The sequence below is a fragment of the Chlorocebus sabaeus genome, chromosome 6 (genome assembly GCF_047675955.1).
Source record: "Chlorocebus sabaeus isolate Y175 chromosome 6, mChlSab1.0.hap1, whole genome shotgun sequence".
Lineage (NCBI taxonomy): Eukaryota > Metazoa > Chordata > Mammalia > Primates > Cercopithecidae > Chlorocebus > Chlorocebus sabaeus.
Window position 1 is genome coordinate 5,370,048 of NC_132909.1, and position 18,370 is coordinate 5,388,417.

At 45.2% G+C, this 18,370-nt stretch overlaps 2 protein-coding genes and 1 pseudogene across 2 annotated transcripts; all 3 read left to right on the forward strand.

Moving 5' to 3' along the window:
• LOC103235191 (uncharacterized) lies at positions 1-18,351 on the forward strand. Its single transcript, XM_073016048.1, has 5 exons — positions 1-124; positions 2,758-2,876; positions 4,078-4,164; positions 8,864-8,990; positions 15,742-18,351. Exons 3-5 carry the CDS (start codon positions 4,150-4,152, stop codon positions 17,253-17,255), a joined length of 1,656 nt encoding a protein of 551 aa, XP_072872149.1. The 5' UTR covers positions 1-124; positions 2,758-2,876; positions 4,078-4,149; the 3' UTR covers positions 17,256-18,351.
• Positions 4,427-6,091, forward strand: LOC140711945 (zinc finger protein ENSP00000375192-like). Its single transcript, XM_073017203.1, has 3 exons — positions 4,427-4,475; positions 4,624-4,778; positions 5,740-6,091. The coding sequence occupies exons 1-3, from the start codon at positions 4,427-4,429 to the stop codon at positions 5,896-5,898; spliced, it is 363 nt and encodes a 120-aa protein (XP_072873304.1). The 3' UTR covers positions 5,899-6,091.
• The window catches only part of LOC103235192 (uncharacterized), a 14,166-nt pseudogene continuing 13,353 nt past the window's right edge, over positions 17,558-18,370 (forward strand).

Consider the following 18,370-nt stretch of genomic DNA (forward strand, 5'->3'; position numbering starts at 1 on the left):
CTACCTCACCCAGGCCCCACCCACCTCCTCGGGGGTCCCGCCCAGGTCTGGCTTCTGCCCTGCGCGCGCAGATTCGCGCAAACCCGGAAGCGGATCGTGTGGAGTAAAGGTCCTACAACCGCGCGTGAGTTTCGCTCTGCTTTTATTAAGTCTGCGTTTCGCAGGCCCCCGGCGCTCTTTTTTGTTTGTTTGTTTTTGTTGTTGTTGTTGTTTTTTGAGACAGCGTCTAGCTCTGTCGCCCAGGCTGGAGTGCAGTGGCTCGATCTCGGCTCACTACAAGCTCCGCCTCCTGGATTCACGCCATTCTGCTGCCTCAGCCTCCCGAGTAGCTGGGACTACAGGCGCCACCACGCCCGGCTAATTTTTTTCTATTTTTAGTAGAGATGGGGTTTCACCATGTTAGCCAGGATGGTCTCGATCTGCTGACCTCGTGATCCGCCCACCTCGGCCTCCCAAAGTGCTGGGATTACAGGCGTGAGCCACCGCGCCCGGCCTCCCCAGCGCTTCTTTACCTGGAATGTCGGGTCCCCACAAACCTGGAAATTCTCGCCCATCTTCTTTCACCAACAGCAAATTGAGACGTCCCCGTGAGAGTCCGGAGGTCATTTCCTTTTGGGTTTAAAGTCGCCCTGAGGCTGGTCCTGTCCCTGGTCTTTCTGCTGTAGGACAATATATAGACTTCCTATCGCGTAGTTTTCCTGCTCAAAACCGTTTTTTGACTCCTCCCGCCCCGACTTTTTAAAGTCCTCACCTGAGAGGTGGATTCCCGCCCTGGGCGTCTCCCAGCCTCACCCTCGCCGGACCCTGGAGGGCAGCCCCGCGACCCCAGTCCCCGGTAGGCTGGGTTTTCTGCCTGGTGCTGGGATCCTGCGGACCCCACGCTTTTCCGAAGGCGTCGTTGTCCCCCACCTCCCTCCTACTCAGACTAGGCCCTGCTGCTCTCCATGTCTCCCCTCTGCAGTCACCGCTTCCCCTGAGCCCGCGCTGGGGAGTGGTGCCCGGGGCCTGTCCTGGGACACGGGGGTGTTCTTGTCTGCCCAGCTCCAGCCCCTGGAAAACGCGCTCCTTCCGGATGCAGGCGTCTTCCTCCAAACCCTCCTGTGATTGTGTGGGCCAAAGGGATCAGGAGACAGAGAGAGGGACTGAGAGAGCAGTAGAAAACCTGAGACAGAAAAGAAGAATGAGAAAGACCCATAACAGATAGCAAAGTAGAGGATGGGTGAGGGATTTGCCAAGAGACAGCAAAAGTGATTAAACAAAAGATAAGAAAGCAGGAGGAAAAAAGCAACTGGAGAAATGTAGAGAAAAGCTAGATGTACAGAGAGATGAAGAACAGCAAGGTAGGGAGAGGGGCAGCAAAGAGGGAGGCTCATCAGAGTGAGGGAGAGGAGGAGGGATTTGGAGCCAGGGCATACAGAGCAGAGTGGTGCTGGTGGCAAAGAGAACAGAGGGGAAGGACAGCAGGGAGGACAACTGGGGATCTGCGGTGCCTGAGAGTGAGGACATGGGGGTATAACACGGAAGAGAAAATTTAACAGGGAGAGCAGAGGAGGCACAGAGATGGGAGAAGAGGTGGAAATCTATGGAGATTGAACACGATCTAAAGATTGGGGAGAAGGAGAAAAAAGAGGTCAAATGAGTTGGGAGGATGGAGCCTGGCTAATTTTTGTATTTTTAGTAGAGACAGGGTTTCACCGTGTTGGCCAGGCTGGTCTCGAGCTCCTGAACTCAGGTGATCCACCTGCCTCGACCTCCCAAAGTGCTGGGATTACAGGCGTGAGCCACCATACCCAGCCACCCATGTATTCTTGATTGAAAAAATTTGCTTATGTCTTAGTTCTACAACTGACCTTCTTTCCCTGTTTTCAAGGTCAATAGCTGTGTGTTCGCACTTCTGCATTTTATGAATGTTACACTGATTTTCTAGTAAGAAATAATTGAATGTCGGGAATCAATGGCATCAGAACCTTTCAAAATAAGTTTCTTTAGCCCAGGTGTGTGAAAGATGCTTCCCTAATTTTCAAGGATGGGGTGATAAAGACCAGCCCTTCCCATTAGCCCTTCCAGGCCCCCATGTAAGAATTCAGGCACACCTTCTCACTCATCTCAGACCTTCTCAGGGTAACTCAGTGAAAATATCTCCAGCTCTGAGCCCCAGTGAGCCTCCCTGCAACTTGGAGATGACGGGCTAGACCAGAAAAGCTCAACCTGAGTGACCTTGGCCCCTGAAATGATTGGCAAAATAGAGTGTGTGTCTGGGTGTGGCTTTTCCTCTGGGAGACGGGAGTGCCCAGTTGTAATTAGAATTTTCAATGGGATGCAGTACATCCACAGCTACATCTAAAGCAGGTCATGTCAGTCCCTGGCAGGGAACCCTCCACCGGCTTCCCGTGTTCCCCAGGACAAAAGCCCAACTCCTCACTGTGGCTCCACAGTCCTTTGTCCAGGGCCCCTGCCAGTGTCCAGCCTCCTCCTGGGCGCTTGCCCTCCTCTCCTGAATCCCTCTGCCCCAGTCACATTTGCTTTTCTTTTTTCCCAAACATCAAAACCCTTCCTGTCTCGAGTTGTTGTCCCTGCTCTTACCCTATGTCCCCTGCCCTTTATCCTCCTTCAGGTCTGGGCTCAGAGATGTCTCCCATGCCCTCCCACCCCCATCTGAAGTTCCCTCTGCCTATCAGTCTCTGTCACATTACTCAGGTTTTATTATCTCTGTGTCAATCACATCAGAAACGCGCTTTTTTTTTTTTTTCCAAACAGGTTCTCACTCTGTCCTCCAGACTGTGAGTGCTGTCTCGTGATCTTGGCTCACTGCAACCTCTGTCTCCTGAATTGAAGCAATTCTTATGCCTCAACTTCCCAAGCAGCTGAGACTACAGGTGTGTGCGTGCCACCACACCCCGGCTAATTTTTGTATTTGTATTTCCTTTTATTTTTGAGTCTTACTCTGTTGCCCAGGCTGGAGTGCAGTGGCACAATCTTGGCTCACTGCAACCTCCACTTCCCAGGTTCAAGCGATTCCCCTACCTCAGCCTCTCGAGTAGCTGGGATTACAGATGCCACCAAGCCTAGTTACTTTTTGTATTTTTACTGCAGATGGGGTTTCGCCATGTTGTTCAGGCTGGTATCGAACTCCTGACTTCAAGTAATCCAACCCCCTTTGCCTTCCAGAGTCCTAGTATTACAGGCGTGAGGCAACGTGCCCAGTCTACTTTTTGTATTTTTTTTTTTTTTTTTTTTTTTTTTTTTTTTTTTTTTTTTTTTTTGAGGCGGAGTTTCGCTCTGTCGCCCAGGCTGGAGTGCAGTGGCCAGATCTCAGCTCACTGCATAGCTCCGCCTCCCAGGTTCACGCCATTCTCCTGCCTCAGCCTCCCGAGTAGCTGGGACTACAGGCGCCCGCCACCTCGCCCGGCTAGATTTTTGTATTTTTTTAGTAGAGACGGGGTTTCACCGGGTTATCCAGGATGGTCTTGATCTCCTGACCTCGTGATCCGCCCGTCTCGGCCTCCCAAAGTGCTGGGATTACAGGCTTGAGCCACCGCGCCCGGCCTACTTTTTGTATTTTTAGTAGAGACAGGGTTTCACCATGTTGGCCATACTGGTCTCAAATTCCTGAGCTCAAGTGATTTTCCCACCTCAGCTTCCTAAGTAGCTGGTACAACAGACAAACAGGCGTGCACCCCCAGACCTGGCTGTTTTTGTATTTTTGGTAGAGATTGGGTTTCACCATGTTGCCCAGGCTGGTCTCAAACTCCTGAGCTCAAGCGATGTACTCACCTCGGCCTCCCAGAATGCTGGGATGACAGGCATGAGCCACCGCACCCAACCTCTGCATGGGGTTTGGTCAGGGCTGGGTCTGTGCCCTGAAGGGGAGCTCATTCCAGCCCAGCTCCCCACTCCTGTAGTGTGTGTGGAGGCTTCTCCAGGAGAGCCGGAGTTTTCCTGTAGGAGTTTATCATCCCTGCTGCAGTGGGCAGCAGAGGGGACTGTATTTCCTCAGGGTGAGGTCTCCTTTGTATGTGTCCTACAGGGATGGGGTGTGTTGATTCTGAGCAATAAACAACATATTCTGACATTCAGGATTGACTTCAAAGACTCTTAGTCCGTGGGGAAGAAACCCAGAAGAGGAAGAGGAAAGCAGAGGAGTCAGGGATGGCTCTTCCTCAGGTGAGATGATATTCTCGGTGGATTGTTCTGTCTCCTTCCTTTCAGAAACGGTGGGCCTTGGAGTAGGGAATCTTCTCTGAGTCTGAAGCGTCCTGTCTGACAGGTTTGCTCACACTCACCCGTGCCTTCCCTCAGCCTCTCTCATCTCGCTTAGATTCCATCTCTCATGACCCAGTGACATGAACTTGGGAAGAGGCGGCAATGGGTGTGGGCCTGGGAAGGGCTCACACCCAGACATGGATGGAGACGGGGTGAGGGTCCCATGGTGTCTGGGCAGCAGGGATTGTTTAAGGGCCACATCTGGATACACTGTGAGCTCTCTGTAGACAAGGATTAGAGCAGCTGCCAATAGAAGTCACATATTAATGTGCACAAAGTACGTGGAAAATTCTAGAATAGGAGAACAATAATGGGAAATCTTCTGCTTAATTTCTTTTTTTATTTTTATTTTTTCTTGAGACGGAGTTCTGCTCTTGTTTCCCAGCCTAGAGTGCAGTGGCGCGATCTTGGCTCACTGCCACCTTCGCCGCCCAGGTTCAAGCGATTCTACTGTTTCAGTCTCCCGAGTAGCTGGGATTACAGGCGTGTGCCACCACCCCTGGCTAATTTTGTATTTTTAGTAGAGAGGAGGTTTCTCCATGTTGGTCAGGCTGGTCTCGAACTCCTGACCTCAGGTGATCCGCCCGCCTCAGCCTCCCAAAGTGCTGGGATTACAGGCATGAGTCACTGTGCCCAGCCGATTTCTATCTGCTTTTATACTACATTTTTAGGTAATTGAATGAGTTACTGTGTTTCTGACTAAAAAAACTTACTAATTGGAATAGAAAGTTCTTAGATTGACATGAATGACACATGAATGATTCCGTCAGTTTTTGTTTGTTTAGTTTTTTTTTTTTTTTGAGACAATTTTGCTTTTGTTGCCCATGCTGGAGGGCAATAGCGCAATCGCGGCTCACCACAACCTTCACCTCCCACTTTCAAGCAATTCTCCTGCCTCAGCTTCCCAAGTAGCTGGGATTACAGGCATGCGCCACCATGCCTAGCTAATTTTGTATTTTTAGTAGAGACAGGTTTCTCCATGTTAATTAGACTGGTTTCGAACTCTTGATCTTAGGTGATCTACCCGCCTCGGCCTCCTGAAGTGCTGGGATTACCGGCATGAGCCACCGCACTCAGCCAATTCCATTATTATTTTAAGAATATGAAATCAACCTCAGTAATAGCAGGAGATTCATTCAACCATTCTTAGCCCATTTAGCTTATGGAGACTGTGGAATTGCTGTGGAGAGCCTTGTGAAACAGGTGTTTTTGATAAAAATGGTTACAATTTTTCTCAAATATGGGAGCAGTACTTCTTTTTTGTCCTATGGGATAAAGCCATATTCTCATTCCACCTATTATTGTTATTATTATTATTTCTGAAACAGAGTCTTGCTGTGTTGCCCAGGTTGGAGTGCAGTGGCATGATCTCGGCTTACTGCAACCTCCACTTTTCGGGTTCAAATGATTCTCCTGCCTCAGCCTCCCGAGTAGCTAGGATTATAGGTGTGTGCCAGCACACCAGGCTAATTTTTTTTTGTATTTTTAGTAGAAACGGGGTTTCACCATGTTGATCAGGCTGGCCTTGAACTCCTGACGTCAGGTGATCTGCCCACCTCAGCCTCCCAGAGTGCTGGGATTGCAGGTGCACCAATTGTTATTAAATATATATTGTTATATTTAAACATCTCATGATGCATGTATTTGTTTTGTGGTAAAACTCCAAGCAAAGCTGCAGCTTAGGCTCTTAGCTATAAAGCATCTCCTCTCCCTGTCACGTCCTCCACCCTCCTTCCAGCCTCACTGGGGAGCCGCTACTGCCAGTTCTGTGCCATGTGTCAGAGCTAGTCTCGTACTCGTGTATTTCTGCATCGTTATGAGACTTAAAAAAAAACCTGTACTAAATTAAAAAAAGAAAATTTTATATGTATATATATTTTTTACTTTAGGTTTGAGACTACATGTGAAGGTTTGTTACATAGGTAAACTCATGTCATCAGAGTTTGTTGTACAGATTATTTCATCACTTCAGCATCAAGCCCAGTACCCAATAACTTTTTATTTATTTATTTATTTTTGAGACTGAGTTTTGCTCTTGTTGCTCAGTCTGGAGTATGATGGCACGATCTCAGCTCACTGCAGCCTCCATCTCCAGGGTTCAAGTGAGTCTTCTGCCTCAGCTGGGATTACAAAAAACCTGCCACCACGCCTGGCTAATTTTTGTATTTTTAGTAGAGACAGGGTTTCAACATGTTGGCCAGGCTGATCTTGAACTCCTGACCTAAGGTGATTCACCCTCCTCAGCCTTCTAAAGTGCTGGGATTACAGGAGTGAGCCACCACGCCCGGCACCCAATAGTTATTTTTTCTGCTTCTCTCCTTCCTCCCACTCTCCACCTTCAAGTAGACCCCAGTGTCTGTTGTTTTCTTCTTTGTGTTCCAGGAAACATTTTACTTTGATATTTGATCCTGCTATTTGTGAAAATTTACAAGTAAATATGGATAGCTTGCTCTTTGGCATTGGAAATTGGCTGAGTGACAACCTGTGGGTCATTTGCGATTTTTCTCTGTATAAAGAGTGCCATAGTGGCTGCCTCTGCGCACGCTTGCATTCCTGCAGATACCTGAACATTCCTCCAGGTCAGGCAGGTGAAGGAGTGATTGCTTCCTCTAGGATGGGGCATTTCCTGTTTTCTCAGATCTCTCAAGATTCCCCCCTGCCCCCAACTGCCAAAGTGTCCTTTTCCAGCAAGATGAGATTCCTCTTCAGTTAAACAAAACTTGCTACTTTTTGTATTTTTTTTTTTTTTTTTTTTTGAGACGGAGTCTCGCTGTGTCACCCAGGCTGGAGTGCAGTGGCACGATCTCGGCTCACTGCAAGCTCCGCCTCCCGGGTTTACGCCATTCTCCTGCCTCAGCCTCCGAGTAGCTGGGAGTACAGGCGCCCGCCACCACGTCCGGCTAGTTTTTTGTATTTTTAGTAGAGACAGGGTTTCACCATGTTAGCCAGGATGGTCTCGATCTCCTGACCTCGTGATCCACCCGCCTCGGCCTCCCAAAGTGCTGGGATTACAGGCTTGAGCCACCGCGCCCGGCCTACTTTTTGTATTTTTAAAACTCATATATATATATACATACACACACACACACATATACATATATATACACACACACACACATATATATACACACACATATATATATACACACACATCCCCACACATATACACACGTATGACATACACATACTTATATAAACACACATGTATGTGTTTTGAAAATCTGGGACAAAGGATATAGCAGGACGAGCCGCAGAGAAAACCCCTCAGACACCGAGTTGTAGAAGGAAGGGCTTTATTCAGCTGGGAGCATCGGCAAGCTACTGCCTTAAAATCCGAGCTCTCCGAGTGCACAATTTCTGTCCCTTTTAAGGGCTCATGACACTAAAGATTTCACATGAAAGAGTCGTGATTGAGCAATCTAGGGGATAGTGACAGGGGTTTCATGCACTGGTGGTCAGAGAGAAACAGAACAGGGCAGGGAGTTTCACAGTGATCTTCTATACAATGTCAGGAGTCTATGAATAACATCGGTTTCTAAGTTATGAGTTGATTTGTAACTACTGGGTTTAGGCCAGGCAGACCCAGGCCTGGTTTTGGGCCTGGCACCGGGCTGCCTGTCTTTGGTTTTAGTTCCTTGTTTTTTTCTTAAAACAGGCACTGAGTATAAAACAATATACAACAATGTGAGAGGGTCTCTCTCTTTCCTCATTGACAGTGCTTTGTATTAACATCTAGTTTTTTGTCAGTCTGAGTAGGTTTTATTATTTTATAAACATATATATGTTTATAAATGGATTTTTGTGTTTTGGATTTTTGTACAAATTGTACAATTTGTACAAATTTTGTACAAAAATCCAATGTAGATGGATTTTTGGACTTTGAATAATTTTGTTTTCATGTATTTTATTTTATTTTGAGACGGGGTCTCGCTTCGTTGCCCAGGCTGGAGTGCCCTGGCATGATCATGGCTCACTGCAACCTCCACCCTCAGGGTCAAGCTGTCCTCCCACCTCAGCCTTCCAAGTAGCTGGCACCACAGGTACCTGCCACCACGCCAGGCTAATTTTTTTTTTTCTTTTTTTTTTGAGACGGAGTTTCTGTTGCTTAGGTTAGAGTGCAGTGGGGCCATCTGGGATCACTGCAACCTCTGCCTCCTGGAATCAAGCGATTCTCCTGCCTCAGCCTCTGGCATAGCTGGGATTATAGGCATATTTCACCGCACCTGGCTGATCTTTTCCTGTGGACGTTGTCATCTCTGAAGACATCACTCGTGCTGTGTCTCATCTAGATACTGAATGTCACTTGGTGTGTCAATATAAGTTTCAGACATTTCTATAACAGGGAACCTGCTTTCATTTTTTACTTATTTCTTGTATTTTTCACAAACATAAATTCATACTGAGAGGGTGCCATGACCTCTTCAAAAAGTAGAATCAGACACAACTGGGAAGACATCATGTGGTGAAAAGTCCCTTACTCGGATTTGTCAGAACATTCACTGCAATGAAATCTGTGCTTTCCCCTCTCTCCTCTTCTCATTTTCTGTAAAGATAAGAACTCCTCCCAGAACCATTTGGTTAAAATGTGTTTTCATTTCAGGGTCTGTTGACATTCAGGGACGTGGCCATAGAATTCTCTCAGGACGAGTGGAAATGCCTGGACCCTGCTCAGAGGACTCTATACAGAGACGTGATGTTGGAGAATTATAGGAACCTGGTCTCCCTGGGTGAGGATAACTTCCCTCCTAGGGATGTGCCCTGTGTGTCTTTGTATTTTCTCTTATTTCTTTTGGGAACCCCTTTCTTGCTTGACTAAAATGGAAACTGTATTGAGTTTGAAGTGAAACGCTTCATGATGTAGCATCTGGACTTTCACCGTCCCCTTTGTTTAGATGTTCTGCATTCTTCATGATACCTCAGCGTGGGTTCCAGAACTAAAGTATGCATAGAACATTATGGCAGGCTGGGCGTGGTGACTCACACCTGTCATCCCAGCACCTTGGAAGGCCTAGGTGTGTGGATCACGTAAGGTCAGGAGTTCGAGACCAGCCTGGCCAACATGTAGAAACCCCATTTCTACTAAAAATAGAAAAGTTAGCCCGGCATGGTGGCACGTGCCTGGCGTGGTGCATGCCTCTAATCCCAGCTCCTAGAAAGGCTGAGGAAAGAGAATCACTTGAATCCAGGAGGCGAAGTTTCCAGTGAGCTGAAAACACTCCACTGCACTCCAGCCCGGGCGACAGACTGAAGAAACAAAAACAAAAATAAAACCTTCTGGCAGACTTTAAAGATATCCAGTTCCCTGTTTGCTTCTCCTGTGCTTTGGATTCAGTAGTTCTTGGAAGAGAGCTCGATGTCCACATATTACATATTATAATGCTCCCCAAGCATTCTGAAGGAGGCGGCCAGCAGAGCAGTCAGTGAAATATTTTCCTAGATCCATCTGTAATGTCTTCTTTCCTACTGAAACGTAGGGCTGGGACTCTAGAAAAGCTCCAGCATGTTATGGTTTTTTCTTTTTATAAGCAGAAGCCTCTTTCTCACCTGTTATCTCTATGTTGGAGCAAGGGAAAGAGCCCTGGACTGTGGAGAGTGAAGTGAAAATAGCAAAAAAAATTCAGGGCTGGGCACAGTGGCTCATGCCTATAATCCCAGCAGTTTTTCAGTCCAAGGTGGGTGGATCACTGGATGTTGGGAGTTCGAGAACAGCCTGACCAACATGGAGAAACTCTGTCTCTACTAAGAATACAAACTTAGCCGGGCGTGGTGGTGCACGCCTGTAATCCCAGATACTCAGGAGACTGAGGCAGGAGAATCGCTTAAATCCAGGAGGTGGAGGTTGCGGTGAACCAAGATCGCACCATTGCACTCCAGCCTGGGCAACGAGAGCAAAACTCCGTCTCAAAATAAATAAATAAATAAATAAATCCAGCTGGGTGGGAATGTGTTACAGGTATAAAGGCAGGTAAGAGCTCAGATGGGCAGAGTGGAAGCTCCACCTTCAAATAGTGTGTGGGGAAACTCTCTGCAAGTGGGAGAATTCTGTGGGAAAAGGAAAGGTTCAATCCTGAGATCTCTGAATAGACATCTTTTTTCCCCCGCTTATTTCTCTGTTCTTTTTTTCTCCTCTTTCTTTCTTTTCCTTTTCTATCTTTTCTTTGTCTCACACTGTTGCCCAGGCTACAGTGCATTGGCGCAGTCTTGGCTAACCGTAGACTCTGCCACCCGGGCTCAAAGGATTCTTGTGCCCCAACTTTCCATGTAACTGGGACTGCAGGCACTCACCACAATGCCCAGCTAATTTTTGTGTTTTTAGTAGAGACTGGGTTTCGCCATGTTGGCCAGGGTGGTCTCAAACTCCTGATCTCAAATGATCCACCTTCTTCGGCTTCCCAAAGCACTGGGATTACAGACGTGAGCCACCATGGCCCAACCATTGTTATTATTTTAGATAGTTTTGTCTTTTAGTTCTTAGTAAACATGTAAGTGGTTGAAGCATGATTCCAGGGTGAATATAACAACCACGTTAGTGTCCATTCCTTTCAGTATGCAGAAGTGAAGTGTGTTGTATAGATATTTGGGCCAAGGTTATTGTTGCAGGTATGTTAAACATCTTAAATTATAGCATAATGATGAAACTTAACATTTTCGTAACCTGGCCGGGTGCAGTGGCTCACGCCTGTAATCCCAGCACTTTGGGAGACCAAGGTGAGTGGATCACCTGAGGTCAGGAGTTAAAAACCAGCCTGGCTAACATGTCGAAACTTTGTCTCTACTAAAATTACAAAAATTAGTGAGGCACGGCAGTGCGTGACTGTAATCCCAGCAGAGGCAGGCAGGTCACCTGAAGTCAGGAGTCTGAGACCAACCTGGCAAATGTGGTGAACTCCCCGTCTACTAAAAATAGAAAACTTAGCCAGGCATGGTGCCAGGTGCCTGTAATCCCAGCTACTCGAAAGGCTGACACAGGAGAATTGCCTGAACCTGTGAGGTGGAGGTTGCAGTGAGCTGAGATTGCACCATTGCACTCTAGCCTGGGATCTAGGGCAAAACTCCATCTCAAAAACAAACAAACAAAAACAGAAGAATTTGATAACCTGCAAAAACTAATCCCTCTCCACTAGAACTTTTTTTTTTTTTTGAGACGGAGTCTCGCTCTGTCGCCTGGGCTGGAGTGCAGTGGCCGGATCTCAGCTCACTGCAAGCTCTGCCTCCCGGGTTTACGCCATTCTCCTGCCTCAGCCTCCCGAATAGCTGGGACTACAGGCGCCCGCCACCTCGCCCGGCTAGTTTTTTGTATTTTTTAGTAGAGACGGGGTTTCACCGTGTTAGCCAGGATGGTCTCGATCTCCTGACCTCGTGATCCGCTCGTCTCGGCCTCCCAAAGTGCTGGGATTACAGGCTTGAGCCACCGCGCCCGGCCTAGAACTTTTTTTTATTTATGTCAACATTATTTCTGTGTATGTTGCATTTCGGTTGACATATATGTACAGTGTTTTTTCATGCCTTTTTTTTTTTTTTTTTTTTGAGACGGAGTCTTGCTCTGTCACCCGGGCTGGAGTGCAGTGGCCGAATGTCAGCTCACTGCAAGCTCTGCCTCCCGGGTTTACGCCATTCTCTTGCCTCAGCCTCCCGAGTAGCTGGGACTACAGGCGCCCGCCACCTCGCCCGGCTAATTTTTTGTATTTTTAGTAGAGACGGGGTTTCACCGTGTTAGCCAGGATGGTCTCGATCTCCTGACCTTGTGATCCGCCCATCTTGGCCTCCCAAAGTGCTGGGATTACAGGCTTGAGCCACCGCGCCCGGCCTTTTCATGCCTTTTTATTTTAAATAATATGAAAAAAGTTTAGTTATGAAGAAAAGGTACACGTGTGCCAGTTTCTGTATTTGTCCTTTTATTAATTAATTAATATATGTATTTATGAGACAGTTTTGCTTTTGTCGCTCAGACTGAAGTACAAGGCTACAACCTCAGCTCACCCCCACAACCTCTGCTTTTTGGGTTCAAACGATCCTTCTGCCTCAGACTCCCAAGTAGCTGGGATTACAGGCATGGGCCACCACGCCTGGCTAATTTTGTATTTTTAGTAGAGACAGGGTTTCTCCTTGTTGGTCAGGTTGGTCTTGAACTTCCGACCTCAGGTGATCCGCCTGCCTTGGCCTCCCAAAGTGCTGGGATTACAGGCATGAACCACCATGCCCGGCCTATCTGTTTTTTTATTTACCTTTACTGGAGAACTTTATGTTTGTGTGTTAGAGTTACTCTGTAGCCTCTTTCATTTCCTCTTTTTTTTTTTCCTTTGAGATGGAGTCTCGCTTTGATGCCCAGGCTGAAGTGCAGTGGTGTGATCTCAGCTCACTGCAACCTCCGCCTCTCATGTTCAAGCAATTCTCCTGCCTCAGCCTCCCAAGTAGCTGGGAGTACAGGTGGGTGTCAACACGCCACGCTAATTTTTTGTATTTTTTTTTAGTAAAGACAGGGTTTCACCTTGTTAGCCAGGATGGTCTCGATCTCCTGACATTGTGATCCTCGTGCCTCAGCCTCCCAAAATGCTGGGATCACTGGCATGAGCCACTGCACCCGGCCTGTCTCAAGGTTTTTAACATGTTAGTGCTATTAGATGGCTTCAAGGATTGCAATTTTTATGGTACAGACTCTTAACTTCCTTTGTTTAATAAGATTTGTAAGCCGTCAGTGATGTTGATGATGAGATTCTCCTGTTCCTGCCTCAGTCATTACACTGTCCTGTCAGAAATAGCTTAGAATCGCCGGCCATGGTGGCTCACCCCTCTAATCCCAGCACTTTCAGAGGCCAAGGTGGGTAGATCACTTGAGGTCAGGAGTTTGAGACCAGACTGGCCAACATAGTGAAACCTCGAATGTACTAAATGCCAAAAATGTGCCAGGCGCAGTGGCTCACACCTGTAATCCCAGCAATTTGGGAGGCTGAGACAGGCCGATCACTTGAGGTCAAGAGTTTGAGACAAGCCTAGTCAACATGCTGAAACCTCGTCTCTAGTAAAAATTAAAAAAATTAGTCGTACATGGTGGCGTGCACCTGTAATCCCAGCTACTTAGGAGGCTGAGGCAGGAGAATCACTTGAACCTGGGAGGTGTAGGTTGCAGTGAGCCAAGATCATGCCACTGCACTCCAGCCCATGTGACAGAGTGACTCTGCGCTGAGGTGGGAGAATCACTTGAGGTAGGGGAATCATGCCACTACATTCCAGCCTGGGTGATAGAGCGTGACTGAATCTGAAAAACAAACAAAAAAGGAAATAACTTAAACTGGGAGGCTTAAGATGCAGAAATTTATTTCTCATGAATTTGGAAAGTGGGAAATCCAAGAGCGAGGTGCCAGCCAAATTGGTTCCTGGTGAGAGCCTTCTTCATGGTTTAGCCCAGCCATCTTCCTGCCCTGTCCTGACACAGTGGAAAGAAGAGGCAGTGAGCCCTTTAATATCTTTTTTTATAAATGCACTGGTCCTATTCATGAGTAGTCAACACCCATGACTAAATTCTCTCAAAGTCCACATCTGCAGGAACATACTATTAGAGAATACTAAAACTACCAGAGCGAATTTGAGAAGTAGTTGTGTAGTTTGAGTCTTATCCTGTCGCCCAGGCTGGAGTGCAGTGGCCTGATCTCAGCTCACTGACACCTCCACCTCCTGGGTTCAAAGGATTCCTGCCTCAGCCTCCCAAGTAGCTGGGATTACAGGCCCCCTCCGCCATGCCCAGCTAATTTTTTTGTATTTTTAGTAAAGATGGGGTTTCAGCATGTTGGCCAGGCTGGTCTCGAACACCTGACGTCGTGATCCACCTGCCTCAGCCTCCCAAAGTGCTGGAATTACAGGCATGTGCCACTGCACCTGGCTGTTAGTCAGTTCTTATTCGTTATAATGCTGTGTATTTCCTTGACCTCATCAGAGGTCAATCTGTTAAAATCAGAAGGTAGTGATCTTAACATGTAATTCAGTTCTTGTATTGAGTGCTGGTGGTGAGTAGAAATTGTGGCTTTTTTCTTAAGTGGAAATTGTTTACAACTCTGCAGACTGTATGAGTGTATGTATTCTTGTTTTATCATTGGTTACAATATTTTATTAATTGAATTTTATGACTTTACATGTGAGTATTCAGTATGTGGCATGCAATATAACTGACACACTGCACTCACTAATGTCACAAAGTGCCACTGGGCGCAGTGGCTTACGCCTGTAATCCCAAATGGCCAACATGGTGAAACCCCATCTCTACTAAAAATACGAAAATTAGCCAGGCATGCTGGCACTTGCCTGTAATCCAAGGTACTCAGGAGGCTGAGGCAAGACACTCACTGGAACCCAGGAGGTGAAGGTTGCAGTGAGCCAAGATCGTGCCATTGCACTCTAGCCTGGGTGACAGAGCAAGACTCTGTCTCAGAAATATAAAAGTAATAAAATATTTTTTAAAAAGTCACAAAGTGCCTGTTCCACATGGATATAGGAAATATTTCACAGTTATTCAGGAAAATATGGTATTAACATTTTCTTTTTTTTGAGACGGAGTCTCACTCTTTCGCCCAGGGTGAAGTGCAGTGGCACAATCTCAGCTCCCCACAGTCTTCCTCTCTCGGATTCAAGCAGTTCTTCTGCCTCAGCCTCTGAGGTATCTGGGATTACAGGTGCACACCACTATGCCCTGCTACTTTTTGTATTGAGGTGATCCGCCTGCCTCGGCCTCCCGAAATAGTGGAATTACAAGTGTAAGCCACCATGCCCTGCCTTTTTTTTTGTTTTGTTTTTGTTTTGTTTGTTTGTTAGTTTGTTTTTGAGACGGAGTCTCACTTTGTCATCCAGGCTAGAGTGCAGTGGTGCGATATTGACTCACTGCAGCCTTTGCCTCTTGGCAATTCTTGTGCCTCAGCCTCTCACGTAGCTGGGACTACAGGTGCGGGCCGCCATGCCTGGCTAATTTTTGTAATCTTTTCTTACCTTCTCAGTGCTATGATTGTTTGACAATACAGAATTTCCATTGATTTTGATTATCGTTACAAGGGCTTGCTGTGGATTATTTACCAATATAGTACGTTGTCCGGTCCTTTAGCACTTATTTGTATACTCTGAATATGCTGTAAATATAAAGAATATATATTTTTTCCTTCTTTGATGTGACAGTAATTTTTTTTTTTTTTTTGCAAATTGTGATATACTTTAGGGTCACAGTGGAAAAACACTCCTTACTTCAGGCTTACACATGTTTGTGCCCTGTCAGTGTCTTGTCATGATATTGGGAATAGGCTTCCGTAGAAATGATTTGAAGTACATGTAATTGCCCTTTATTTATTAAAGAATCTTAGTTCTTTTGTGTTCCTAAACTTTGAAGGTCATGTTTGGGAATTTCAAAATAAGTATTGTTATTTGTGTCCTATTTACACATTTCAGTATTATTTACCGTCTGCACTTAATTGGAAACCTATTGGTGTTTATATTTTGTAGCTATCTCTTCCAAATGCATGACAAGGAAGTTCTCATCAACAGGGCAAGGCAGTACGGAAGTGATCCACACTGGGACATTGCAAAGACAAGCAAGTCATCACATTGGAGATTTTTCCCTCCAGGAAATTGAGAAAGATTTTCAGGACTTTGAGTTTCAGTGGCAAGAAGATGAAAGAAATGGCCATGAAGCACTCATGACAGAAATAAAAAAGTTGACTCGTAGTACAGACAGACATGATCAAAGGCATGCTGGAAACAAGCCTATTAAAGATCAGGTTGGACAAAGCTTTCATTTGCATCTGCCTGAACTGCAGGTATTTCAGAGCAAAGGGAAAATTGATAATCAAGTTGAGAAGTCTATCAATGATGCTTCCTTGGTTTCAACATCCCAAAGAATTTCTTGTATTCCTAAAACCCATATTTCTAATAAGTATGGGAGTAATTTCCTCCATTCTTCATTACTCACACAAAAACAGGAGGTACACATGAGAGAAAAATCTTTCCAATGTAATGAGAGTGACAAAGCCTTTAATTGTAGCTCACTGTTAAAAAAACGTCAGATAATCCATTTAGGAGAGAAACAATATAAATGTGATGTATGTGGCAAGGTCTTTAATCAGAAGCGATACCTTGCATGCCATAGTAGATGTCACACTGGTGAGAAACCTTACAAGTGTAATGAGTGTGGCAAGACCTTCAGTTACACGTCGTCCCTTGTAATTCACAAGGCTATTCATACTGGAGAGAAACCTTACAAGTGTAATGAATGTGGCAAGGTTTTTAATCAGAAAGCACACCTTGCACGTCATCATAGACTTCATACTGGAGAGAAACCTTACAAATGTAAAGAATGTGACAAAGTTTTCAGTCGCAAATCACACCTTGAAAGACATAGCAGAATTCACACTGGAGAGAAACCATACAAATGTAAGATTTGTAACAAGGCTTTTGGACGTGATTCACACCTGGCACAACATATTATAATTCACACTGGAGAGAAACCTTACAAGTGTAATGAGTGTGGCAAGACCTTCGTTCAAAATTCATCTCTTGTAATGCATAAGGTCATTCATACTGGAGAGAAACGTTACAAGTGTAATGAATGTGGCAAAAGCTTTAATCACAAATCAAGTCTTGCATATCATCATAGACTTCATACTGGAGAGAAACCTTACAAGTGTAATGATTGTGGCAAGGTTTTTAATAGAAAATCAAACCTTGCACGTCATTATAGACTTCATACTGGAGAAAAACCTTACAAATGTGAAGAATGTGACAAAGTTTTCAATTTCAAGTCACTCCTTGAAATACATAGGACAGTTCATACTGGAGAGAAACCATACAAATGTAAGGTTTGTGACAAAGCATTCAGGTATGATTCACATTTGGCACAACATACTGGAATTCACATTGGAGAGAAACCGTACAAGTGTAATGAGTGTGGCAAAGCCTTCTGTGGCCAGTTAACACTTATTCACCATCAAGCAATCCATGTTGTAGGGAAACTTTACTAATGTAATGATTGTCGCAAAGTCTTCAGTAACGCTACAACCATTGCAAATCATTGGAGAACCATAACGAAGTGAGATCTTACAGGTGTTATAAATGTGGCAGATTTTTCAGGCATCATTCTTACCTTGCAGTTTATCAGCGAACTCATACTGGAGAGAAACCTTACAAATGTGATGACTGTGGCAAGATCTTCAGTCAAGTTTCATCTTACACAAAACATAGGAGAATTCATACAGGAAAGAAACCTCACAAGTGTGATGATTGTGTCAAAGCCTTTATTTCACGTTCATGCCCCATTACACATCAGAGAATCCATACTGGACAGAGATCTTACAAGTGTCATGTGTGGCAAGGTCTTTAGTCTGAGGTGACTCCTTGCAGGACATCAGGAAATTCATTTTTGAGGTAATAGTTCCAAATGCAGTGAGTATAGCAAAGCATCAACCATTAATTGACATTAGATTCAAATCAGCATTGACTTAAGTTTGAGTTGACTTAACATTGAGTTCAAGCATTAATTGAGATTAAAGTGTTTATATTCAGAGGATTAGGCCAGGTGCGGTGGCTCACACCTGTAATCCCAGCACTTTGGGAGGCCAAGTTGAGTAGATCACTTGAGGTCAGGAGTTTGAGAGCAGCCTGGCCAACAGATGTGAGCCATTTTCCCAGCCTGTTTTTTGTTTCTTCAACAAAAATGGATAGGGATTTTTATGGGTATCGTGTTGAATCTAAATCACATTGAGTTATATAAACATTTAACAATATTAATTTTTCCAAAACATCAATATGGGTTATATCTTTATATATATTTTTAATCATTTCGATCAATGTTTGTAGATGTCAGTGTATGAATTTCTCACTTCTTTCTGTTTATTCCTAGGTATTTCTTTAAGTTCTCTAGCTCATGGAAGTGTTTTTAAATTTTCATTTAAAATTGTTTATTGTTAATGTATGAAAATTCAACTAATTTTTGGTGTTGATATTGTATTGTGCAAATCTACTGATGTGTTTATTAGTCTCAGTAGTACTTTGACTCTGTGATTTTCTACACAGAAGATCGTGTCATCTACAAACAAATATAATTTTACTTTTTTCTGATTTCGAGGCATTTCATTTA